General features: G+C 41.1%; 3 protein-coding genes across 3 annotated transcripts in view; 2 read left to right on the top strand and 1 right to left on the bottom strand.

The window, feature by feature from the left end:
- Positions 1 to 10963, top strand: part of LOC306927756 (galactosylgalactosylxylosylprotein 3-beta-glucuronosyltransferase 1-like) — a 15794-nt gene extending 4831 nt beyond the window's left edge. Inside the window, exons 2-7 of the mRNA XM_079507602.1 lie at positions 2466 to 2572; positions 4015 to 4163; positions 6413 to 6924; positions 7950 to 8246; positions 8925 to 9030; positions 9614 to 10963. Of these exons, the coding sequence (XP_079363728.1) occupies positions 4046 to 4163; positions 6413 to 6924; positions 7950 to 8246; positions 8925 to 9011 (1014 nt within the window). The 5' untranslated portion in view covers positions 2466 to 2572; positions 4015 to 4045 and the 3' untranslated portion in view covers positions 9012 to 9030; positions 9614 to 10963. The remainder of the gene's footprint in view (positions 1 to 2465; positions 2573 to 4014; positions 4164 to 6412; positions 6925 to 7949; positions 8247 to 8924; positions 9031 to 9613) is intronic.
- Positions 10964 to 11133: 170 nt separating this feature from the next.
- On the bottom strand, positions 11134 to 19686 carry LOC306928179 (beta-galactosidase-1-like protein 2; the record flags this gene model as incomplete). Its single annotated transcript, XM_079508107.1, has 19 exons — positions 11134 to 11669; positions 12686 to 12802; positions 12938 to 13049; positions 13218 to 13305; positions 13455 to 13533; positions 13673 to 13744; positions 14116 to 14262; positions 14357 to 14463; positions 14564 to 14641; positions 14824 to 14961; positions 16270 to 16354; positions 16474 to 16538; positions 16658 to 16739; positions 16860 to 16952; positions 17036 to 17144; positions 17629 to 17724; positions 18837 to 18905; positions 18993 to 19178; positions 19595 to 19686. 19 exons carry the CDS (start codon positions 19684 to 19686, stop codon positions 11583 to 11585), a joined length of 1902 nt encoding a protein of 633 aa, XP_079364233.1. The 3' UTR covers positions 11134 to 11582.
- A 983-nt stretch (positions 19687 to 20669) lies between these two features.
- ei24 (EI24 autophagy associated transmembrane protein) lies at positions 20670 to 26982 on the top strand. The gene is made up of 11 exons (XM_079508722.1): positions 20670 to 20814; positions 22091 to 22227; positions 23070 to 23215; positions 23688 to 23748; positions 24151 to 24217; positions 24320 to 24444; positions 24559 to 24678; positions 24894 to 25005; positions 25103 to 25214; positions 25332 to 25406; positions 25516 to 26982. Exons 2-11 carry the CDS (start codon positions 22186 to 22188, stop codon positions 25676 to 25678), a joined length of 1023 nt encoding a protein of 340 aa, XP_079364848.1. The 5' UTR covers positions 20670 to 20814; positions 22091 to 22185; the 3' UTR covers positions 25679 to 26982.
- Positions 26983 to 27182: the final 200 nt, after the last annotated feature.

Genomic DNA, 27182 nt, shown 5'->3' with positions numbered 1-27182 from the left:
GTCCTAGGTACAAAGATGTGAATGTATAATCTATTCCAAAACCCATAATGTTTGAGATAAGTGTTGTCACTTCCTTCCAAAATGGTTGAATTACGGGACAGAGAAGGTTTATAAAATGTTTATTTTGTGTACTAACTACCTGCACCTCAGGTTTAAGCAGTGCATAACAAGACTATAGCCCAAAGTAACCTACTGTTCTAAACTATTGAATCACTGTATTATTGTGATTTGACACTAATACAATTGAATTGAATTACACATCAAGGCGATGGTTAAGCTGACTGTCTATTCAGTATGGTTATTATGGTTTAGCAGACAGTAACCACTGTTTTTGTTTATGGCATGATGCTGCATGTAATGATAACCCAATCAGGATCAGAGACTCCCCGTGTTTGATTGACGATTGTAACTCTGCATCCTTGCAGTGCTGTTCGGCTCTCCTTAATTATTATAGGGCGATTTAGACACATAAAACAAATAGCGGGAATGTCGTGTTATGCAGCGGCGGAACACTGGATCAAACAATTAGCGGCAATCAAACTGTTAAATGTCATGAACTCTCTCATAAACACTTACTACAGTTACTACAGTGCAGGGTAACTATTTTGTGTCACACTGTGAAGCTACAGCATACCATTTCCGAGGTGAGGGGATACTAGTTCTGTCTTCATCAGTAGCATACTCTTGACATGAAGGGTAGCTGGATGCAGTAAGCATTGTTTTGTAAGATAATATTCGTTTAATAAAGGCTGGGGGTTTCGACTGCAGTTCTGGATAGCAATGGATAATCTCCAAGCTCCACAGAAGTGGACGCATGCACGCATGCGCACACACGCACTCACGCACGCACACGCACGGGTCGCACGCACACACACACACACACGTGCGCACGCTCGCGTACACGCAATGTACTTCCATGCAAAGACAATTTTCTGATTAATACTGTCAATCAAATTGGCCAAGTTTAAAATGCTGAATAACATCAGATGTCTGCATAGTTCTGGTGTTTAACGAGGTCTACTCCACACCAAGTGGTGAAACCTCCAATTGCATTGCTGTAACAGAGTATTAAACTAGAAAAGGTGCCCTTCTGGACACAGGTCTCCACCAGTGTGTGTGATGTTTGGCAAAATGTTTAGGAGTAATATATATATAATATAGTAATATATTATGTATGTTTGTGTGTGTGTGTGTGTGTGTGTGTGTGTGTGTGTGTGTGTGTGTGTGTGTGTGTGTGTGTGTGTGTGTGTGTGTGTGTGTGTGTGTGTGTGTGTGTGTGTGTGTGTGTGTGTGTTTGTGTGTGTGCGCGCGTGTGTGTGATGCGGCTTGGCCTGTTGTAGTGGCATTTCTTCCTCAGCCTAGTGGGAATATGCATGCACAGTTTCACCGCAATCGGACGCTGCGTTGAGTAGTTGTGGCGATTTGTACAAAACGGGTACAAAGCGGGCTACTCCTGAAAAGTTTAGAAGCCAATCGTAGCCAATGAGGGTGGATTATGAAATCAAACAAACCCGTCTTGATCACATGACTATGGAGAGCATGTGTACTGATTTGCATGAAATTTGGACAAAATCTGAAGGAGTAATATTAGAAAATGTGTTTTACATATGTCTGCCTCCTGGTGGCGCAATAAAGAGCAGATGTGAAAAATTCCAGACAAAGGTTTTTCCTTGGCCTCTAAGGAGTTGGCATGCAAAGTTATCCACAGATCCTTGCAGTTAGAGGTAAAACACTTTTTGGCCAGTTATAGCGCCACCATGAGGCTGAGTTGAAAATGTTCACGTGGCATTTGTTCCTCGGCCTAGTGGGAATATGCATGCACAATTTCACGGAAATCACACGATGTGTTCATGATTTGCAGCATTTTGTTTGAAACTGAGCACTCCTGCAAACTTTGGAAGCCAATCTTAGCCAATCAGGATGGAGTCTGGGAAATCTGAAAGACCTGTTTCGTTGAATGGCTCTAGAGAGACTGTGTACCAATTTGTGTGATGTTTGGACAACATCTGTAGGTGTACTGTCCAAAAACTTGTTTTGCACAAAGCGGCCTCCTGGTGGCGCTATAACAGGCCGTTCTGGAAATTCTGGGGCAGAGGTTCATCGTTGGCATCCAGGGAGTGTGTGTGCAAAATTTGGTTAACAGTGCCAGAGATTAGCTGTTCACAGACGGACGGACGGACGGACACACGGACACACGGACGGACAGAGTGCAAAACATACTCTCTCCCCATGCCTTCGGCCTGGTGGAGACAATAAGAAAAGGTGTGCACCAGGTTCAATTCCTGAGCCCTATGAACCTTTGCTGCGTGTCACTCCCAGAAACTTTCCTTGTTACTTACTTGTCTATCTCCCATGTAAGCCCCCCCCCCCCCCCCCACCCTTATCAGATCAATCAATAAAATAAACATACTTGATGCAATCTCGGCCACGTCCATATAGTACTAACTTCTGTATTCTTTCTGCAGGGATGCTGTACAGAAACCCTCGCCTCTCCCACAGATCTCTTCATGTAGATCCAGTGCTGTGTGGGTCCCACTGTGAGCTGGCCATGCGTGTGAGCCAGAAAGAATGGGTATGTTCTCACAGAACATACTGAACCTCTTCATCATCATTACATCGTGATGAATTGGACACAATACGGACGTGGATCCTACTGTATGTCATCGCTGTCGGGTGTGGAAACCTTGTATTTCCCAAACCCTTACTTTTCAGGAAATGGTAAAAAAAGACCAATGGTGTTCCAATAGATCCAATGTAGTTATTATTTAGTCACAAACTTTTGTTAATACTTACATTTGTTTAATATCTATAAAATACACAGACTTACCGTAACCACTTTTTCACATTCCCACAGATAATAGACAAAAATAGACAATCTACAAGCTCACAACGTGGCTATTTTTTGTAACACTATTGTATAACAAAATACAAATAGGGCATTCATTCACAAAAAAAAAAGAAATATGGAAATATGAGGTTTCTGCCCAACAGCGACGATATGTAACTCCCACACTGTGAAGAGATCCTTTCAAACAATGAGACCCTCTCTGCTAAGCTGTAGACTCAATGAGACCCTCTCTGCTAAGCTGTAGACTCCCAATGAGACCCTCTCTGCTAAGCTGTAGACTCCAATGAGACCCTCTCTGCTATGCTGTAGACTTCCCCAATCACTGAAATTACTGAAACATGCTTTCCCTTGTTATACAGCATGGTTTCATTCAAATGAGACAAAAAAGCTAGAAGCATTTTGTGACCTATTTTTCCAGTCTGCAATGTTCCAGTGAGCCAGAGACACTTTCTATACAACATAGGCTACCTCCTTGGAGTATTTTGCCAGCAGCTATGTTGAATCTCAATGGAGGGCCTATATTACTTTAGAATACAAATCACATACTGTAGTAACTGTGACAGGCTCAATGGATGGGCTCCTCTATTCACTGAGAGCTAAATATAGTAGCTCAAAGGAGGTGAATGATCCTTTCAAAAAGAAAGATGAGAGTAAGAGAGCCACTTGAATTCATTCAGTCATGTCTCTTTAGAGATAATAATAGCAACCATAATAACAATACAAGGTAATAAGGGATAAGAAGAAGATGCCGATTTAGAATATCTGTCTCAATGGAGGGGGGAAAAGTGAACCATCCCCAGCCTGTTCGTTTATCAGTAATCCTTATGGACACAACTTAAATACAATACAAAAAAAACAAAAATGAAGGAAAGTATCAAAGTTTCATGTCAGTATCTATGTTTGGTTGTTACAGTATATATTCTGTTCTATGATGATCAGAAGCAAATGTTCATACAAATGATACCAAAAACAAAAATGTCTTCAAACCAAATATCATGGCTGCACTACTACTGAACTGTACCAATGGCACAGCCATGACTCTGGGCACACTTAAATCTAACACACCCATTATGAATGTTGTTAATGTTTTTATTTATTTATCTTCTGTAGTTTTCAGCCTCTGGTTTCCCCACAGTTTTTAATGTGATGTTTGATTTGTGCTGCAGGTAATGACTTGACTCAGGTCTGATCCTGGAGATGCCGAAGAGACGAGACATTCTGGCTATTGTATTGATTGTGTTGCCATGGACACTGCTCATCACTGTTTGGCACCAAAGTACCATCACCCCTCTGCTAGCGTCTCGAAAGGACAAAGGTCATTTTGGGTCATACATTTTTTCTGTCTATGATTATCCCATTAATAATTCTGCTTTGCTATTGTGCATGTGCCACCTTGTGAAATGTGCACAAAGCTACAAACATTGAAGACACATCAGTCTGAGACAGACTCTAAATTCTGCTAGTGCTAGCTACCTGTCAGTCACTTGTTGAAACATCATACATTTGGTTAATCCTTCAATGAAATTTCAGAACTGTATATGTTTCAATTCAAATAAGGGAAATGGGTTTTTAATAACTTAATGATCTCTGTTGATCACAGGTGTCTCCAAAATAGTTTGGTAATATCTGATACTTCCGTGACCGCGGAGAGAAAAGGTCAGTTTCTCAGTGGATTTATCATCTATAAAGGTTAAAAAACAAATTGAGCCCACATGCCACCCACAAAAATGCGGGCAAAATCCCAAATCCATATGGCCACCATTAACAATCTGTTAAGGCGAAGATTTTTTTGCTTTAAGTGACGTGTCAAACTAGGGGATTTTCATGATTCTGAATCCATTCCAAGCATTAGTTTTTCACAAAAAACACTCCTTGGGCTAAATTCGGCCATAGCCACTTGCCCAAATGTGCCAAAATGTGATGACCTCATCACATTTGTGATGACCTCATCACATTTGTGATGACCTCATCACATTTGTGATGACGGATATGGCCGTTATTAGCCCATTTTTGTGCACAACTGGAATGGATTCAAACACCCTAGTTTGACACGTCACATGCCACTTAAAACATAATGAAATGTAGACATTTTTGCCTTATTTTGCCTTAAAGGGATAGTTCAGATTTTTTGAACTTAAGTTGTATGAAATACTTGCCATTAATATAGTGGTTGCAACTGTATTAATTGATTGCCCGAGTCCTGTGGTGGGAGTGCTGCTCTGGTTTTGGTGAAATATCAAGTAGTTCCGGTCATTTTGTGGGGGGCACTGGGGGCCACGCAGCAGGCACGTGCAGAGGGGGGGGCTAGGGGGGCTTGAGCACCTGCCCTTTTGCAGAAAGTGCCCTTTCTCAAACAAAAAAAAAAAAAAAAAAAAAGTTTTATTTTTTTATTTTATTTAATTTTTTCGAGGGAAGGGCAAAACAAAGTTTTTTTTAAAAAAAAATGCCACATACAGACATGTGTGTGTGTGTGTGTGTGGGGGGGGGGGGGTAGTGGTGTGGGGGCCCAATACGAGCTTATGTGGGGCCAATAAGGGCTTGTGGGGGGCCAATAAGGGCTTATGTGGGGGGGCAATAAGGGCTTGTGTGGGGGGAAAACAAGGGCTTGTGTGGGGGACCAATAAGGGCTTGTGTGGGGGGCCAATAAGTGCCATTGGCCCTTCAAGACGAACATTTGACAAGTAATGATAAATGCCACTATCATAATGAATTAACTTTTAATCTGCCATCAGTCAGTTTTAGTTTCAGACTAATGACAACATATTTCTTATTTTACTGTCCAATGACATGAAATGGCACAAGGGAAGGACTCCACAAAAAGACCACCCCCAAAAATCGGCGCGCGCTACGCGCGCCCACACATGTGCCCTTTTTTGGAGTTTGAGCCCCTGCCCCCCTAGTGCTCTCTGCACGGCCCTGCCACGCAGTAAAAGTAAATTAATCCACAAAACTAACGTAATTTGTATTGTTGACCTATTTCTAAAATATTAGTGCAACTTCCGTTCTTTTTTTACCCCTCTATTACACAGAACTATGTTTTTTGTGTCCATATCACTACGCCCAAAAAATAGTTCCATGTGATAGAGGGGTCAAAGTTGAACGAAAGTCGTGCTAATATTTTAGAAATAGGTCAACAATACAAATTACGTTCGTTTTGTGGATTAATTTACTTTTACTGCGTGGCCCCAGTGCCCCCCACAAAATGACCGGAACTACTTAATATTGACCAAAACCAGAGCAGAACTCCCACCATGGGACTCGGGCAATCAATTAATACAGTTGCAACCACTATATTAATGGCAAGTATTTCATACAACTTAAATTCAAAAAATCTGAACTATCCCTTTAACAGGTTGTTAATGGTGGCCAATGGGGCTCTTACAAATTTTTCCCGCATTTTCACAAGGGACATGGGGGCTTAATTCGTTTTTTTATCCTTCATAGATGATAAATCCACTGAGAAACTGACCTTTGCTCTTCGTGGTCACGGAAGTATCAGATATTACCCAAATGTACACAGAAACCCATTAAGTAACATTGGGCTCTTTATCCATTGGGTCCTAGATGAAAGCAGTGATAGCTCGTCCAACTCCAGGAACACCTTTGCGCTTAAGGAGTCCTGCTCCCTGCAGGAGCCTGACATCGTGGAGGTGGTACGCACCGAGTATGTCTACAGCCGGCCCCCTCCCTGGTCCGACGTGCTGCCTACCTTACACATAATCACCCCTACCTACAGCCGGTCGGTGCAGAAGGCGGAGCTGACACGCCTGGCCAACACGCTGCTCCACGTGCCCAACCTACACTGGATCCTGGTGGAGGACTCCCAGAGAAGGACATCTCTTGTCAGCCGCCTTCTCCGTGAGACGACCCTCAACTACACCCACCTCAACGTGGAGACACCCAGGAACTACAAGGTACGCGGGGACACCAGGGACCCCCGGATCCCACGGGGGACCATGCAGAGAAATCTGGCCCTGCGGTGGCTCAGGGAGACCTTCAGTGGCAACAGAAGCCAGCCAGGGATTGTTTACTTTGCAGATGACGACAACACATACAGTCTGGAACTGTTTGAAGAGGTGAGGGGGGAGTGTATCCTGGACAGAAACAACAATGTGTGTCTGCATTTTGGGCAAGAAACTCTATAGACGTATTAGTCTGTAACTATTGAGGTGTTAATCTGACTGATCATTTTTTTAGATTGATTCTGATAACCTGCGTTATAAGTATGAAGTAAGATCCTATGTCCTGTTTCTGTAGCGTGAGGCAGCTTCATGTACAAGTACACCCCCTGGACATGACACTATAGTATGTCACAGGGATTTACCCCAATCCAACCCTTGATGGAGTTTTTTGTCTCATCTTTCTAAAGCCACTATTTGGGGATTTAGGAGTGGGGAAAGGGTGTTCCCCCACTAAAGTTGGTATTTTGGTTACCTGTCTAAATCCCTTAAACACCTCCGTTACCCGTTATATTATGCATAGGTGTGGTTTGGGCGTTACAATAATTAAACCAAATTTAACCAATCACCAGTCTTGGCTTTAAGAGATCCCTTTAAGAGATCCCTTATCCGTCGCCCGTTAGTGCTATATTGCTTCATAGCCGCTGCCCTGAAGTCTCACTGCTGCACCACCGCTCTACCAAATTTGGCACGGCTTACGGGTGCTTTTAAACTCCACTATCGACTTCCCAAATGTATGTGACCAAAATAGCAATTTAGGGGAAAGCGTGCCAACACACCCATGACCACACCTCTAGGCGCAAATACCAGTGTCTGCAAAAAAGATAGCGGGTGACGTGGGACGAAAATACCATTAAGGGACAGAGAAAGCTCCTATATTCGTAATTTTCGGGGAACGGCTGAATTGCGGGCCGCGTTGCGGGTAAGGGCTGCGACAAAATTGGAGCCCCTAGGTCCCATTTTTCAGAGTCTTTGGTATTACCCGACTAGGGATTTAACCCCGACCTCCCACTCCCAAGGCGGACACTCTAACCACAAGGCCACTTAGCTGGGTTGTTTTGAGATGGTGTTATAAGTATTAACATACTCAAAATGTCTTGTGAGAATAATTTCCACCACTTGTTATGTTTCCATCTACATAGATGCGTTCCACCAGAAAGGTGTCCGTGTGGCCTGTGGCCTTTGTGGGAGGCCTACGGTATGAATCCCCTAAAGTGAACACTCTGGGCAAGGTGTATGGCTGGAAGACTGTATTCGACCCACACCGGCCGTTCGCCATCGACATGGCTGGTTTTGCCGTGAACCTACGCCTCATACTCTATAAACCTCAGGCCTATTTCAAGCTGCGAGGGGTGAAGGGCGGCTATCAGGAGAGCAGCTTGTTAAAGGAGCTGGTCACTCTCCATGACTTGGAGCCCAAGGCTGCTAACTGCACTAAGGTAATACAGCATGGCTCTGCTCGTATGAAATGTTACTAGGATGAGAAGAAGGCACCTACTAGGTTGGGGTTGGGTGCTGCTGTAGTGAAGTAATCAAAATAAATAAAATACACACACCAATGTACTCCCATTTAACATCTCAAAATTAGTACACTGGTGTGCAGATTTTATTTATTTTGATTACGTGATTAACTACTGGACCATCTGATGACAAAATAATCCAGCGGAACCATTTGTACAATATCCGTCAGATGTGAATTAATACCACAGGGCACAGACTGTCCTCATTCTCAGTTAACTATCATAATAACCAACCAAAAAGAAAATAGACACAGTTATATTGGTTATAGGTGCTGATCACAGAGTACAACTACATTTAAAATAGTGGAAAAAATGTGTTACACTTCTCCATCTCCAGTTGTCTGTTGTTGTTTTATATAAGGCAGACTATATGCATTTCCTGTTTGTTTAAATTGATGTGTTTGGCTGATGGCCTCTATTCCCCACTGATTGTGCAATCATCATTGAGTACATTATGGCGTGATTTACAGTATGCCTCTATGCTTGAATTCAATTATCTGATCTTGAATAAGGCCAGAAGCGAAATAGGCCTATAGAGTAATTGTATATCCATAACATTGAATATATTTTCACCCTTCCCTGTTTTCTTGATTTCAGGTACTAGTATGGCACACACGGACAGAAAGGCCTGTGCTGGTCAATGAGGGCAAGAAGGGCTTTACAGATTCCACTGTGGAGATATGAGATACTTCTTCCAATACAGGTAATAAAAGAGCTATAGGCAGCAATTTAGTCATACATGCAGGAAAATGTCCGCCCCGTGATTAAGGTCAGTAGGTTTGGAATGCTGCCTGTCATGTTTTGTCATGTCATGTTTTGTTGTGATTGTACTGTATCCCAGGTAAAATAACAAGTCAGTGTCAGTGAATCTGAAGACTCACCTCTTCAGACTCCACCTTAGTCTGTTGCACCTATATGACCTTGCAGGCTTATGAAAAGGCTAACATTTAATTTAAATAGCATGTTATGTTGTATAGTGTGTATAATTTCAGATTGTACAGATTATTGATTTTTTTGGGGGGGATATTCTACTGTTAGACTGATGATAGGTTCTTGGTACCTTGATGATCCTAGATCACTATTTCTATGCATTTGATGGTACCTTGTGTTGACTTGGCTTATTGTAAATCACTCTGGATTAAGAGCGTCTGCTAAATGCCTAAATTGTAAAATGTGATTCTCACTATATAGGTTTTCAATAGATACAGTATGGCCATTTTTATACTGTCTTCACCCATTTATTTATTTTGGATGTAATCATTGTTGTTTTACTGGTACTGTTTCAGGCTGGATTGAAAGCAACCCTGTGGCTCCGTAAGGCTAGGTCAGGGCTGGGGTCAATAATGTTTTGCAGTGCTGTACTGTAGCTGACCTTACCATAACTTAGGAACTGAGGCAAACATGGGCCACCACGAGCAGCACAAGCAGCGTCAGCGTGTGCTGGATCCACAGCACATCCGCACTGAAGAAACTACCCTATTCTGTTAGAGGCACTGACAGATGTAACACCCAGGCAGAAGCTGCCAACATGAGCTTGCTTGCCCATGGAGATCCCTCCGGAGAGCCAAGACAAAGGATGTCAGGCAGTTTAAATTGCAGCAAGGGATGGCACAGCAAGCCATAAAAGGGCTGCTTAAGCCAGACAACACCAGCCAACCATCCAATCGGCATTAAATAGGGTCCCCTTTGTCCCGGACCAAACTGTTTGTCTGGGCACTGGCCTGCACAGAGGAATAAAGGAACCCTTGTCTCAAGTGAGTCAGCGCTGACTGTACAGAGGGGATATGAACCCTCGCCACTTTCAACTGTACAACACTGAGCTATTCAGATAGCATCCCGAACTCTGCACTAATTAGGAGCAGTGGTGAACAGTAACAAGGTACATTTACTTGAGTAGCCTACTGTTATGCCACTACATTTCAAAGACAAGTACTGTACTTTTGACTACACTACATCTACCGGTGCGACGCATTCTTGTAGATCAGCTATTTTCACTGTTATTGAAACGTTTTTCTTTGGGAAATCTTTGCATTTCTTTGGGAAAATGTTAAGTTATGCTTTGATATGAAAAAAGCCATGTCCACCACTGCTGCTGACAGCCTGGAGGGCATGGTGAACCCTCGCCACTTTGGACTGAACAACACTGAGCTATTCAGATAGCACCCCAAACCCAGCACTAATTAGTAGTCCTGTAACTCACGCACGCACGCACGCACGCACGCACGCACGCACGCACGCACGCACGCACGCACGCACGCACGCACGCACACACACACACACACACACACACACACACGCACACACACATGCACTCAAATGCACAGATCAATGAGTACTGTAGCACAATACCCCACTGTAATGTAATATCCTTTAGGGCTTGTTGGTGATATACAAGTTATTTATATATTTTCATGTTAAAAGCAAGGTTCATTTTTAGAAGCCTGTGAACAGTGAGAACATTTTCATACCTACTGTAAATGACCCGGTAGTATGGTAATTCTAATCCAAGTTAATGTGGTATATAACTCAACATTGTACATACACTGTACAGGACCTTACTGATCCAACTTGCTGGATTCCAAAAAATCCAGCAAAGGACACATCATGGCCTTAAAAAGGACATCAACTCTCTAGAGGGGTCTACAAGCTCATAATGCAATTGTATCGCAACTTGCCCAGTGGCATGCCCAACATAAGGACAGTTTAAAGTGGTTGTGATGATTTCATTTTTGTTGTTATTTATACCTATGTATGCACCCCTTCTAGGAAGAAGTTATATTATATCACTGAATAATGTTTTTAAAAAAAACATGTTTTTTACAAACACCAAATGTTCTGTATGTACATTCTGCAGTCAGTATGCATACAATCCACACACATAATGATGTTTTGTAACCAGATTCTAACCAAACCAGAAATTATTGCCTTAAATGGATATAACCAGAAGCAAAAAAAAAAGAAAGGGTAATTCTGTTTATTAAAGACTCACTGTAGGCAGGTATGTACATAATTATAAAGCCTTCTCCTAATACATGTGTCTGTGCTTTCAATTGGCATTTGTGACTGGGTTGGTATCTGTTGGATGGGGTTTAGTATCTACAGGTGTATCACAGGAGTAACAGTCTAATACAAAACATGGACTTCAATAAAGCATAGTATACATTTTCATGTATTAATCAAAGTAATATTAATCTGTATCTAATATACAGAAAAACAAAACTCTGTCCATGCTTTGCTCTGATGGGGAGAAAGAAATCACTGGATGTCTGCTGCCATGCCAAGGTCGGGCATCTCCTCAAACTGGACCTTGTATTCAGCCTCTTGCTCTTCAAACACAATGATCTGAGTGTCATAAAAGGTGAGATATACTGTGAGCATTTGGGGTTTTCAATGTGGGGTCCGTGGACCCTCAGGGGTTCCAGGTTCCAGGGGGTCCCCAGCTAAATGATTGATAGGAACCAAATGAATCCTTACGGGTCCATCACTCAGAGAGTGTGCTAGCCGCAATTTGCAACTCTAGATTTTTTTATAATGGGATGAATCTAGAGTTGCAATACCCTCCATTGACTCCCCACTCATCCAATTTGGTTTGTGATCTGCTTGTCTTAAACAACGTTAAACTCACAAACATTGCAGCTGTAGTCCAAGCTTGAATTATCCTCTTTCAATCTGCCGAGCTTGTTTTTCATAAAAATCCCCCGTAGACATGTTATGAGCTACTTTCTGTCAAGACATCCTCTGCAGGTGATTCTTTTTCTAAGTGTTGCAGTTTGGAAGCACTCATTTTTGTTAACGGGTCGCGCTGCTGCCTCCTGCATTATGTGCAAATTCGAAACAGGTGGTACGCTGGGCAGTTCAGTGACTTATGACGAGTGCTTCCAAACTCCAGCACTTAGAAAAAGAATCACCTGCACAGAATTTCTTGACAGAAAGTAGCTCATAACATGTCTACGGGGGATTTTTATGAAAAACAAGCTCGGCAGATTGAAAGAGGATAATTCAAGCTTGGACTACAGCTGCAATGTTGGTGAGTTTAACGTTGTTTAAGACAAGCAGATCACAAACCAAATTGGATGAGTGGGGAGTCAATGGAGGGTATTGCAACTCTAGATTCATCCCATTGTAAACAAATCTAGAGTTGCAAATTGCGGCTAATAGTGTGCAAATGTGCAAAACTCTGCGCTCTCTATGAATTTAAATGAACACAAGGATTTTACAATGTATGGATGGATACAAAGAGATAAAATGCCAGAGACAAATAATATCAAATGGGAGGTCCTTGAAATTAAAAAGCTCCATGTGACAAAGCATTCCCCTGCCCTGAACAGATCCAACAAATGCCATTTTGCAGTACTTACCTGGTTGATTCCACTGTTGAGAATGGGGCCAGGGAGATATAGAGCTTGTTGTGGGCCAATAGACCAGTAACGGCCCAGGTTCACTCCATTAATAAAGACAACACCTTTCCCCCAGCCCTGTGGACATGGACAGAGTAAAAACACTGGTTTTGTAAAATACCTATGCAGTGAAATCTAACAAGGAATGAAAGCATTTGTATCACAGTGAGTAAAGTATTGTATGCTTATATATGTTGATTGGTATCCACTCACTGGCAGTTTGACAAATGTATCACTTGGATAACCATATGTAAACAGTCTCCCCATGAAAAATCCTGGGAAGCTGGGACTTTCAGGGAGGGATTTCCAAGGTGCTTGATAGAGACTGAAATAAAGCAGCCATTTAAAGTTCCATGTAAAATCTTAATTAAATGTACAGTGCCAAAATACTTCAGCGTATGATCTAAAGGTAATAAAACAATCTCGGCAGTGTAGAATATTTGATTATAATGCGGGTAACGCGTAGTACGCAGTAGAACTAAAGACCACAAACCTATCAATAAAGCTGGGTTTCATATCCAAGCTGTATATTGTAAAATCCCGCAAAGGGATATTGTTTAATAAAATATCTCCCACGAGACCTGCAAGAAAGTGAAAAACAATCATCAAAAATAGCCTGTATTCGCACTGCTACATAATCAAATTCTCAATGTTCTCTTTTAAAAAGTGACGTTTTTACAGTTCAATTAATACTGGGGAATGTTGTATACCACAAAGTGCTTGAGCACACCTTTGTGTTGTTTGTCAATGGCTTTTCCATGGTGCACCCGTCCACAGTTCTCTACTAGCAAGCTCAATGTCCGTTGTTCCTATAGAGAGAAATCTCTGTGAGGCACTTATAATATGTCTAAATTATTTAATGAGCCAATGCTTTTTGGCTATAAAATTGGATAGAACAGACTGAGGGTCAATGGACAACTGTGCTCACTGTCCATCATGATGCCATACCTTACCATCAGGTACCGCTAGCTCCAGGCTCCGCCGTTTGAAAAGTCCAATGTAGTGTCTGTCTACAAACACCTGGAGAGAGAAAATACTCACTTTCAAAATAACATCAATGCTGTCATGTTTTAAGCCAGGCGTATCTCAGAGGGACATTAGTTCGGCCAATGTCATTATTTCCTTATAAGCTACTTGCACTGTATATCCTAATTGTTGTGCAATTAATGACAGGTGTTAATTGCCAGTAGAGTAAACTGTAGTAAATAATAATTTAGTAAATAAGCAGGCATGTTGCAGCTCAGGGTATGTCAAATTCACTGATATTGTAGAGTGGTTGCAGTAATTCAAGTTGATGGCAAAGGACACTGCCTTCTATTGTGCTGAAATTATTATTAATAGGACTGCATAAGGTGAGCTGATTGATGACTCATGTACAAAGATATACTCACCATTGCACGGTCTCTAACATTATCTTCAGATTTGAGTAATCCTCCAGAGGTGATGGTTGTCTCATATAAGGTGTATCCATATGACTGACCATTGTTATTGTTCAGTGGTAGATTCTCCATGTTTACTGGTGTGGAAGATTTAAATGACTATGGAAAACGATAGGTGGATATGATGTGAACATGCAAGAGGCTGTCTTATACACCAAACTCATGCACTAAAAGTAATGGATGGCACACTTACCCCTTCAGTGAAGCTCAAGGCATCCCACAAAGACAGGTGATTATACATGATAGCTGGTTCATAAGCCTCCCTGTAATGCAGCGCTGGCATATCGAGGAGACCCTCACCTGCCACAAAGTAGTGAATGGGAAAACAAGTCAGTCAGCCTCCATGAACTAAGCATTTTATTACAGAGTCGTATCTATATTCATTTAGTATCAAACTTACTGTATCGGCTAAAAAGATCTCTGAGGAGATGGTACTTAGGAGTGTACTCCCCGGCTTCAGACAAGGGGGCATCATAATCTGTGTAACATACACCAAAAAGAAGGATTGATTTTCTGTCTTATACTGCCGACTGCTGGTTATAAAAAGTAACAGCATTATGGGAAGTTGGGAACAGCGAGATAAATAACAACAAATCTCATTCTGCTTGATCTAGTAATGGTACAATAATTTTATGTATAAAAATGATAAAAGGTAACCACCATAGCTGGGCACTAATGCTTTGTAGGAAGGGTTGGCCAGCGCTCCACTCATGAAGCCAAAATTCGAGCCCCCGTGGAACATGTAAAGGTTGATGGACATGCCTCGCCTTAGAATCTCTCGAACAGTTGACACCACATCTGACGAAAAGACAGAGACCGTGACAGCTTAATGAATGCTTTGGCATAAAAGTAAGACAGTGAAAACTAGTTGCAGGCTCAGCTCCACAATGAAATGACTGAAGGGCACTTAGGGTACGAGGCCCCCTCTGGCACCCCAGGCCTGGCGCCACGGGGGTGCCAGAGGGGCCTTGCAGGCTGGAACCCTCAGTTGCAAATTTTGCCCCCTCAGTTTAAGTTTTATGTCCATATTGCTTTGAGCCTGGTGACACTTCACAGTCGTGCAACAAAGTTTAAATTGCTTAGCCTAATACTGTGGAGGTGGTACTGTACAGTATCCTTACACTTGTATATACGCTACACCAGTGTTTCCCAAACTTTTCAGGATGAGACCCAAAAGAGACATTAGACGTTTGGTTTGCACAGTACCCAAACTAGTGAAAATAGAAGATCTATAAGTGCACCCTGCGCTTTTTCAAGCTCACCCTGCGAGCTTGTAGATTGCCTATTTTCACTACTCTTTCTTATATTTGTTTGTTTGTTTGTTTTAAAATGTATTTATTTTATTTTTTGAAATATATGTATTTTTAAATGTAGAAAAAGAAAATGGCCGGGTCGTGATCCATAAACATTGGCCCACAAATGCTTGGGAAACAATGGTTATACTTTAATTCTACATGCTGAAATTAGACCTCCTTCATTGAGTTAATTCACTTCCCCTGTTCTACAGCAGGGCTGGCCCCACAGCCCACACACGTGCTGGACAATGCAAAGTAGGTAAAATGGTAAATGGTGCATTTATATAGCGCCTTTATCCAAGGCGCTTTACAGAGATTGTGCATTACATTCACCCATTCATACACCGATGGCAGCGGAAACCATGCAAGGCACCAACTAGCACATCGGGAGCAATTAGGGGTTCAGTGTCTTGCTCAAGGACACTTCGACAGTAACTCTGGAGGAGCCCGGGTTCGAACTGGCAACCTTACGGTTACCATCCAGACACTCTACCCCTGAGCCACCGGCTAAATATTATAAACATCAATGTCATCTAAATTAACATTGATTTTACAATATAAATTGGGGGTCTCACAGATAGAAATGCCATTAAATGGGGATCCATAGACTAATGCATGTCAAACTGGGGGTCCTTGAAATTAAACAGGTTGAGAATCACTGCTAGAGCCGTAAAAAATCTTCTCTCATCTGCGGGTCTGCGGGGCTAATTAGTGTCAATTTGGGGGTCCTTGACATGAAAAGGTTTTGGGAACCACTGTAATCTAGTGCATCTGTGACTACAATTTGGTGCATGTAGGAAGCTGTTCATACCCTCTGGTGGTAGCACGTGGTGGAGATCACCCCACACATCAACCGAGCCAGTCCAGTAGTCCATCACCATAGCAGGACTGTTAGGCTGAAACGGAGAAAGAATGTCCAAACTATACAGCAGAAAACTCGTAAAGCAGATTTATTGTCGCCTTGACTTGTATAGTATGATGATAAAGAAGTCATGTGGACAGGTTGAACATATACCTGGATAGCGTTCAGCTCCTGTATGTACTTCATGTTGAGTTTCTGCAACTTCAATGTTCTGACGGCTGCGAGAGATAGAGTGTGTGTCTGTCAGTATGTCTCCAGACACCAAATCCGAAGCCTTACGTGTCTAATGTCTATTATTACATTTTCTCTTTTACTGTGTATAAATGACATACTGTACCTCCAGTCAGGCCACCTGCCTTTAATCCGTTGTGGTCATCTGATGTGAGCAAGAGCTCACTGATCCCTCTGGACTGTAAGGCCTTTCAAAGCAACAACAAAACAAGTTACAGTAGCGTCATCAGCACCCCCCCCCCCACTCTCGATGTCTGTCTCTATCTCTATATCTTTGTTTGTGCATTAGTATATAAGCAATGTATTACCTCCTTAATAAAAAGCATATAATTCTCATCTTTTGCAAACGATCCATAGTCATTTTCCAGTTGGACTGCAATAATGGGACCTCCTTTCTTGAACTGAAATAACACAATAAATTACATGATTATAAAGAAAACATAGTACAACTACAGTATACCCATTGTCAAGTAAAAACAATAACCTGTAGTGGAATGACTTTTGGAATGAGTTTATCAAAAAAAGTGTTCACAGCCTCCGTGAATCCTGGGTATGTTGTTCTCAGCCTCATGTTTGCATCACGAAGAAGCCAACTGCAAAGGGACAGAATACAATGTTCTGAAGCCTAGGTAGGTAATGCTTAGTTGCATGTGTCAGTGTTGCGTATCGAAAAAAGCCGATCTACAATCACAGAACTGAGCTTGTAGATCTGCTATTTCCGTGGCAATGCCACCGAGCTGCAATAATGAGAGAGGCAGGACACTGAGCTTCACATGCAGCAAACGTTCTCCTCGCATGAAAATGTAGCTTACCATGGTCGCCATGGCTACATGCAGCAATACAAATTACTTTGTGGTGTGAGATCAAGTGTTTTCTACATGATCAGATGTGTACTCTTACTAAGTTAATTGTATATTGTATTGAGAAATGTCCTCTAGAATGAGCACTTGTTATGCAAGGCACTTTTGGCTGATCTGTACATTCTACCTTGAATTGAATCAAATTGTGTATTTGGGGAAAAAACTAACAAACAAACAAAAGAATCCCCTAGTGAATTAGTGTTGCACACTGATTTACCTAGGCAGCCCTCCTAAATCCAGCTCAGAAGATATATATGGCCCTGGACGTAGAATCACCCAGAGTCCTAACTCAGCAGCAAGGTTAATATAGGCTCTGAAATCAAGATTGAGAATATGTTCACAATGCATTAAAAAACAACCTTCAACCTTACTTTAAGCACGAGAACTTAAGGCGGAGTTTGTCATTAAGTGTGACACTAAGTCATATCTATGTACACACAAAGGGTTTTCTTTTCTTGTTTCAGTGTAGTTCCACAACATCTTATTTGAACTGTGTGTGAAATAATTAGGGATCACATCTCACCTTACATATGACCCCTGTGCAATTAAGTGCACGATAGGTTGTTGTTGTGGTTTGCCACTAGTTGTCAGGTGAATACCTCTGCTACCTACTCCCCTGGGCATTAGAACCCAGTGGTGCATGATACCAGACACCAGACCTGATTTATACTTCACTCTACAATGCCGACCTGACACCATGCACAAAGGGACAAATTCCCAATACACATACATATTATTGTTAGATACGTAGTTTGGCACTTTTAAGCAGGACTGCATTACCCCTACAGACTTGAAGTAGTATTATTTGTTTTTAAAAACCTGAATGGACTAGCACAACCCTATATCTCTGAGCTACTCTTCCCTCTCATCACCTCTCAGGCCACTTTGTATAGCTCATTGGACCGCGTGCAAATGTGTGATCATGCCTTTTCTGTTGCTGCCCCCAAACAGTGGAATAATAACTAACCTTTCGCTGTTAGTGTCTGTCCCTTCTCTAGACATTTTCAAATCAAGACTCAGACACCTGAACCTTTTTTAAACCATTCTCCATGTCATGCAGGCTACTTTTTTATCTTCTATTCTGTATCGGTTATATTTATGCACTTTTAATTCTAACGTAACCTTTGTTATTGACTGTTGTATTGTTTGCTGTTTTTATTCACATGCTGACCAAAGTGTTGTACAGCATCATGCTGTACAACACTTTGGTCAACTTTGGTGAATATAATTGACATGACTAGACATTTTTGAAAGCTGTTTTTATGTTTGGAAGGCTCTTATTAATTTTATCATGAAACTGAGTGAGAGTTGGTTTATCAAACTTCACTCCAGGTCAAAGCATGGTATGTCATTCTACCATGCAGAATGTAGAATTACACACTACAGCACAATTCAATATTACGATAGAAACAGCTTGGTCCTTACTCTAAGTCAAGCTGCGTGTGGAAGTCGTACACATCTCTCTGTGGCTGGTGTAAGCTCCATGGTACATGCCTGCAGGGAAGTGTGTTTTTGTTAGTATTCAGCCAGTGACCGGGCTTGTGATATATAAAACATTGTGATCTATAATGTACATCCTACGTAGTAAGAGTGTTGATGCCACAGGCCTTCATCTTCATCAGCCGGTCCTTCCAGTAAGCCCTTTGGACGCGGAAATAGTGGACCGATCCCCCAATGATACGAAAAGGCTCTCCCTCCAGGGTGAACTGAGATGAGTTTCCATTCAGACCCAATTTCCTAGTCATTCTCCCACCTCCTTTTGGCATTCTGGAGAATAATTGGGGTTTTGTGTCACAAACAGACACATGGCATCTTGTTTGAACAGACAGACCACATGACTGATAACATGCCTGGTAGGGATTTGAATAGCCAACAGTACACATTTAAACAAATGGTTATGTGTTCCAAACACTATACAAAATCAGCAACCATGCACACACACACACACACACACACACACACACACACACACACACACACACACACACACACACACACACACACACACACACACACACACACACACACACACACACACACACACACACACACACACCACGCCATTTCAGTTTTTATGTGTTAGTTTTGCCAATGACAATCATCTGTAGTAAAATAAAGGAAGAAAGCTAGAAATAATTATAATGAAGACATCATAGTTGAAGAAATTAATTTTAAGAACTTACCTGACGTATCTGTACATAATGAAGCCAATGATGCTCAAACAGATAAGCACATATTGTCTTTTTTGTGCATTTCTTATTCTCATAACAACCATCGATAGAGTGTAGGAGGTGCCTTTCAAATGACATAGGCGTCAAACAACTTGAGTTCCTCAATGGAAAAGTAAGAGTTCGTACACCGAAGATGAGCACAAGATGCTGCTGGGCAGAAACACACCGCCTTGTGGGTGTGCCACTGTAGCCATGGAAACAAAATCAACATCTAAACTTCACAATAGACCATTTATTTCTATCTTCTGGTTTTGAGTCTATTGGCCAAAAAGGTGATAATATGAATCTCTATAAACCTGAGCATTAAAAAACAAGATGATAATAATAATAATAATAATAATAATAATAATAATAATAATAATAATAATAATAATAATAATAATAAGTGTGTAAGTGTGTAATAATTGTGTAAGTGTAATAGAAATTCCTATTAGGTCTATTCATATGCATATATAGCTGTATTGTAGCCGAGTCATTGTTGGACTGTGTCGCCATGTAGAAAATCGCTCAACAACCCTTAAGTCAGACCTTGTGGTTTGAATTACTGATTTTTATTTATAACCCGAACTGAACGACAATTTGACTGAGTGATTACATTAGTGTGTGTGTGTGTGTGTGTGTGTGTGTGTGTGTGTGTGTGTGTGTGTGTGTGTGTGTGTGTGTGTGTGTGTGTGTGTGTGTGTGTGTGCGTGCGTGCTGTTATTGTGTTTTTAATGACACTGATTGCTAACATGCTGCATTCACTCACCTCGAGAAGAACTTTATAGTTCTGCTGATTATTTATGAACCAAAACCAAAGTTCTTGTGTAGCCTACTCAAATGTGATATGATATGGACCTTAAGTTACACATTCAAAATGGCACATTTGATAACATTCAAAATCCAAGCTAGCTAAACACATTAAGATACTTGATTTCATTTGTTTATTTTTTGTATGGGGCCGGGGGGGAAACATACTAGTTGTGCCAAAAAGACGGAGCCTCTGTTTATAGTAGTTCTCTAGTTTGGATTCACTACACTTCCCATGATCCTTTGAGGTTTCTTGAGCTTGCGCAATATGTTCTCCACGGGCCTGTCTTGTAGCGTTTGTTTGGTTTTGTTGTTGTGATATAAAAGGGTGGAAAAGAACGATTTGGCGAAGTTAATAACACCCAGTGGTCTTATCGCATGAGGTAAGCAGCAGTTAATACTTACATTGCTACCTTGTCTTTGACTTTCCTGGTGTGGTAACATGTTGTCTTCGTGAAAAAACACCAAAGTTGGTCGCCCAGCTAACGTAGCAACACAGACGCTAACCAAACACTAAAGCAAACAAGTCATGCTGTCTGTTGATTGAAGTCCAGTATTGAGTAAAGTTATCACAGACACAGAGACACTGTTCTGGGTGGACTGACTATTTATGGGGAGTTTCATCTATCTCGACCCTTATCCCCATCATGTCATGTAGATAAGTATCTTGGTAACCCAGGCCCATACCACTACAGCTCGCGTTATTGTCAGGAATCTTTGTCAGGACAAATATTTACACGACGAACAGCTCATTGCATCGGAGATTGAACTGCTTTGACATGGTGATCACACCATTGTTTGTGACATGGTCCTTCTAGTATAAATTAATACATCTATCCATATGTAATTCTTGGTTTTAAGAAAGTAAACGGCACCTCAGATATGTGATTGTCTTGTTTTGTAGATCATTCAGCATTCACAGTAAGTATTCACCGTAGTGTCTTGAACACAGAACACTCAGCATTTGGTTAAGATATGAAAATTGTCAAAGTTATCTAGGCAGGCAAACCAAAGACTCCTCATTACGAGGAGCCGAGGAGGTGTTTAATATGGCATAGGCCTATCCAAACATTTCAGCATTACACTTTCATTAAATTATGTTTTCTGGGATTTTGAACTCTTTCATATTACATCATCAGGAAATCTATGGCAGTGGTGAATCAGCACAAAATAGCCACTGTAATATTGCACTTATGAAATAAGATGCTGATCAGCTGTCATGGGCTGACATCAGTATTTTGACTGGCTGGAGGAGTGACAGTGAAATAAAACTATACACGATTTCCTTAAATGTATTATTATTGCGACCATAGGTCGCATTTACTATGAAAACCTGCATTTCCGCGTGTCACGTCACACTCCAGTCCATATGGTCACACCTTGTGACATCACACCTCCATATATGGTCACGCCTCGTGACATCACACCTCCATCTCCATATATGGAGCTGACCTGTTCTGACATGATTCCATATGTTGATCCGTCCCCACCCGTCCTTCTTTGATGTCTCCCTTTTGCCCAACAATAGAAGCAATCAACAGAGTAGAGATTTTTCTTTATACTTTCTGATACAATGGCATTGCTTCAATGCTGTCTGAAAATAAGTGTTTTTTAAGCTGATAACGTGAAGTGTGCTTTTCTTGTGCTTTGTTTTGACAGGTTACTGAGTGAGCCCCTCTCTGCCATGAGAACTGACCACCAAGTCACCAGCCCCCCCTCCTTCTGCAGTTGATGGATCTGCTGCTGGCCCAGAGATGACAGACAGCGTCAGGGCCTTCCTCCGCAATGTTGCGACGGTCAGCAAACAAACCCCATCCTCACCTCACACACACAAGTGAAACAAAGTGACACGCAGTACTCGGGGGGCTTTAATAGATGCATCATGCAAATGAGCTGTCCCCATTTGGCCGTGTCTTTGAAATGGGCAGGGTCATTGATATGTTCTCTGGCACAATTGTGTATTTTCTTACATTTTCTTATAGTATCTTATGTATTTATTTTTTACATTATTATGTTGCTACTCAATACTGCATAGCAGGTTAATAATAGCCTCATTGGGCTGAGGTGGGAATCAATGTGTCAGATTCCATCCAATTTAAAAGAATCTTTGTCCCGACTGCACCCAGATTTCTGTTTGTCCAAAATACATCCCTAAATGTCTCACATGCTTTACATGGTTTCTGTGCAAATATTACATACTATATCTGTAACAGTTGTCTAATGTTACTTGGAACAGACATTATATGGAACCTTTCCATAAAGGAGGCCATGGTGTGAATGACTATCTACTGACATTGCCGGATATTTCTTTGGTTTGTTTGGTGTGCACTGTCACAAATAATAGTTGAAGAAGGCATTGTTTTGGTGCCCTGGTCAATGTTCAGATTCAGACACTACTGTATCTTCCCCCTACTATTTATCTTGGATGTTTTCATGGAAAAAATAACAGACTGCTCCTTTAGCAACTAAAGTATAAATGTGGTTTTATGCTTCAGAATTTAGCAGTTTTACTGACCTACCACGCATACAAGGGTCCATCTGAAGCCCTTATTTTGAAACTTGCAAAATGTACAGGATATATTATATTTACATTTAACGCAGGAATGAAAACTGAAATCTTTTTTCCCCTGCTCTTCAGGGGATCAAGGACTCCATTTTGGGGATTGGAACAATCTCTAAGCTGGATGCCCGCATCCAGCAAAAAAGGGAAGAGCAGCGGAGGAGAAGGGTCAGTGGAGCCCTGGCACAGAGACGGGCACAGAGCGAGGAACGCAGACCTGACAAGTATGTTAGGCACTAGAACGAGCTGCAATGACTTTTGCTCTCTTATCCATTCACAAGAGTTAAGCTTACTTGATACTGGCACAACATTCCAACAAGAACTGCTCTTGTCAGCAAGCAACAACGTCATACTCTGTAGTTCAAAATTAGGCTTTAAACTTGAACAACCTAGTGTGTTTTTGCTGCTAATGACTTGTATGATTTGCAATGGTGATGTTCATTATGGGTGGTATGGTTATGTTCTGTAATGTAGTCATAGCACTTTATAGTACACATGTATAATATATTATATAGTATAGTATGTATAGTTTACATAGATACTCCACTGTTACGTTCTTAGTTTACGCATGATTCATGATAACTACTTTTTTATATATGTGATGTATGCCATGCTTTTGTTATTGCTTAATGTAAATCGCTCTGGATTAAGAGCGTCTGCTAAATGCCTAAATTGTAAATTGTTCTTCTTTCTCAGTGAACCCAAATTAGCCAGTAGGATTTTTCAGTGCTGTGCATGGAATGGAGGAGTGTTCTGGGTAAGCTATACTGCTTTTACATGCCTATGTAATTTATATTAACTTTGTGTATATATACATTGTTGTGTTTTTTTTTGCATAGGTGGGCGCACGTGTACAATGTACCCATTGTACCGTATATGTTGATGCTTTTTACATAAAGTATAAAATAGGATTCATGATTATAAAAATGTCACTGTTTTTGGGAACATATTGGTTTTTAATTGCCACATTGTTTTATAACTGGTGCATTCACTTTGTCCTTTGGGAATTAGAATTGGAACAAATTACTGAAACTAAATATATGATTAAACATAAACTGAGAAAATTGGAGAATCAACTAAGTTACATCACATGTATCCCCCCCCCCCTCTCCCTATTAACACTTGAATGAAGAGTAACGATTCATGTTTTTCTCCTCAGCTCAGTCTGTTTCTCTTCTATCGGGTGTTTATCCCACTGCTGCAGTCTCTCACGGCACAAATCATTGGTATGTATTGTACTACGCCTGCTAGCAAATCTCAGGGGTGTATTATTTTGGGACTTCAGTGACGTTTAAGAAGAACATTAAGAAGTGTTGTTTTTCTTCCAGGTGACCCGTCCCTCCATGGCAGTGTGTGGTCCTGGTTGGAGTTCATCCTCACCTCAGTGTTCAGTGCTCTCTGGGTGCTTCCTCTGTTTGTTCTCAGCAAGATAGTCAATGCCATCTGGTTCCAGGTAAGGTTCCTGGTTATGCTGCCATTTCATGATTATCAAAAAAACATTCATTAGACACCGCACAATACATGTCAAATCACAGTGTTTGTATTGTGCGTTCTTATCTCATCTTAGGACATAGCTGACCTGGCGTTTGAGGTGTCTGGCCGTAAGGCCCAGCCCTTCCCGAGCGTCAGCAAGATCATTGCAGATATGCTCTTTAATCTACTACTCCAGGCTCTCTTCCTCATTCAGGTACTGCCCTTATTTGTGATGTCGATTTACCCACCATATATTGTGTCATTGATGCTCTAACTTTTGTCAGTTTTGAGGTCAATGGTCGGTTCTGCCCCAAGTTTTTCGTTTGAATCACAATCAGTACTTTTGCACATAAAGGAAGAATTGCTCACTGTAAAATCAACTGTAAAATTATTTCAAAAGTTATATTTATACAAATTGTTGTGCTACAGGGTATGATTGTTAGCCTCTTCCCCATTGATGCCATTGGACAGATGGTTAGCCTCCTCCACATGTCTCTGCTCTACTCCCTATACTGCTTCGAGTATCGCTGGTTCAACCATGGTAAGATGCCCCTTTCACTCCCACACAAAAGATCCCGTCCCGTAGTGCCACTCAAAGAGCATGTCATAAATATGCATTTGCCGTGCACATCTTTCAGGCATCGAGATGCACCAGAGACTGTCCAACATAGAGAGGAACTGGCCGTACTATTTTGGCTTTGGTTTGCCCATGGCTCTATTGACAGCCCTACCATCCTCATATATTATCAGGTATGAGATCAAAAACTTTCCGGACCCTCCAACAGTGATAAGAGGACATAAAGGTTTTTCAATTAACAGCCATCATTTTTGTCCTTAATGTGTTTTTTAATGTTTGTTTCCTTCCAGTGGCTGCTTGTTCTCCATCCTATTCCCTCTGTTCATTATTAGCGCTAATGAGGCCAAGACCCCAACAAAGCTGTAGTGAGTATACGTATATAATTTATGCATTAACAGTTACTGTATAATAATTTCAAATGTATTTTGTTTGTCATCAGTCACTGGTCATAATGGGGTGTTCTCCGTATTGCAGCCATTTCCAGCTGCGTCTGTTTTCCTTGGTGGTGCTGATCAGCAACAAACTGTTCCACAAGACTGTTCACCTGCAGTCCTCCATGACCTCTTCAGCTTCTACAGAGAAGCTACCATCACCCCATGCCTCCCCCACCCGTCAGAGACCCCTGCCCACCCAGTGATGTCCCTCTCCTTCTACACACTAGGAGGAGACGGAAGCAACTTAGAAGCTGCTTCACACAAGGGAAGAAGGAAAAGAAGAAAGCAGATTTATCGTAAAGATGAAGTTTGTATTTTGCTTAAGTACAAGGGTTTACACATTTAAACACATTTTTGGCCCTTTGGTTATTCATTTGGAGCATCCTTTCCTCAGCTATATTTTTTAATGTGAATGATGTTTGTGATTGACTGTCCTGTGCCTCACACTCAAAACACATGTATGCTATGTTTTTGTTTTGTTTAAATTTGTCTTCAGTTGTATTTTTATGTTTGATGTGCCATTTGAGTGTCACTCTAATCAAGCACAGTACAAGAAGTCTTGTCCATGCTGATGTAACTACAAAAGTTACATAATACGCTGTAGTAGGAGCTTGTTTGCGTTCAGAAGCAAAGCACAGATTTTGTCTCGTTACATTTGCTTTTTTTAATGTTGCAAGTGACTTTCCTTAAAGTGAATGCTTTCTTGCAGATGAAGATCTGTTTCTCTGTTACATCACAGCACCCATGTGATTCCTTCTGTCAAGGTTCAAGAAAGGATCCGGTGCATTAAAAAAGGGAGGCTTTTAAAATTCTAGTAAGTGCTTTGTTTTTAGTGGAACTTTACATGTCAGCAAAGTAAATGTACCATAAAAGGAAAGGTAACCTTGCTAATGGAATCCAAATATTTGAATCACCTTTTGTACATGATAAGAAAAGAGGTGCCTGATATTAATAGTGAGGAGAAAAAGAAGAAGGAAAAAACAACTGTAGAACAGTTTGGCATTTCTAACAAGTAATTGTGGAAAAGAAAGAATAAGTCATGGGAAAGGCTAATCTGTTTATTTGGTGTGTGTGAGGTAGGTGAAGCTACAGACTGCTGCTGGGTCAAATGACACTGCCAAATTGCTTCATCTACATTGTGTTGAATTCACACACTGAGCTGTATAGTATAAAAAGATGTAAATTTATGCATACTTTAAGGAATATGCATACCCTTAAGTACTAATTTTAGTTTCCCCACAGAAGCAGAAACCTATACAGACAATAGGCCTCTTGTTGTTTGTGTGCTGTGTATAATGAAATTATGCTCTGAATGTTCAACCAGATTCCTACAATGAGGTAACATCACCAACCTTTCTGCTACACATGTAGCTCATGGCCATGGGAAGGGGCCATGTTTTTCAAACGGTATGTAATTGTAAGAAGTGCATAGTGTTTGTGCAGATTTGTGAGTGAGGTTTTGTAAAAGTAATACGTCTAATTTCAATAAAAATTGGTCAGTATTAAACATTTTCACCTTGTGTAATTTCAATGCTCAAATCAATGAGAGGAATGGATGGACTAATAAATGCATTTGTAGCCCACAAGGTTCTGAAACAATACAAATATTAATTGCATTATTATGTAGGACTACCATAGTTTATCAATAAAGCTGAATTCCTGCATTGTTTAATTCATTGTACATTGCAGTGGTTTAAAAGGGTTTAC

Source organism: Electrona antarctica (genome assembly GCF_951216825.1).
Source record: "Electrona antarctica genome assembly, chromosome: 8".
Classification (NCBI taxonomy): Eukaryota; Metazoa; Chordata; class Actinopteri; order Myctophiformes; family Myctophidae; genus Electrona; species Electrona antarctica.
The sequence above is the reverse complement of the archived record's forward strand: the minus strand, read 5'-3'. Positions and strand labels throughout refer to the sequence as shown.

Coding starts and splice junctions, on each gene's coding strand:
- ei24 (XM_079508722.1), top strand. CDS start 22,186: ATGACAGACAGCGTCAGGGCCTTCCTCCGCAATGTTGCGACG. Junction 22,228..23,069: donor TCCTCCGCAATGTTGCGACG/GTCAGCAAACAA, acceptor CCTGCTCTTCAG/GGGATCAAGGACTCCATTTT. Junction 24,679..24,893: donor AGGCTCTCTTCCTCATTCAG/GTACTGCCCTTA, acceptor GTTGTGCTACAG/GGTATGATTGTTAGCCTCTT.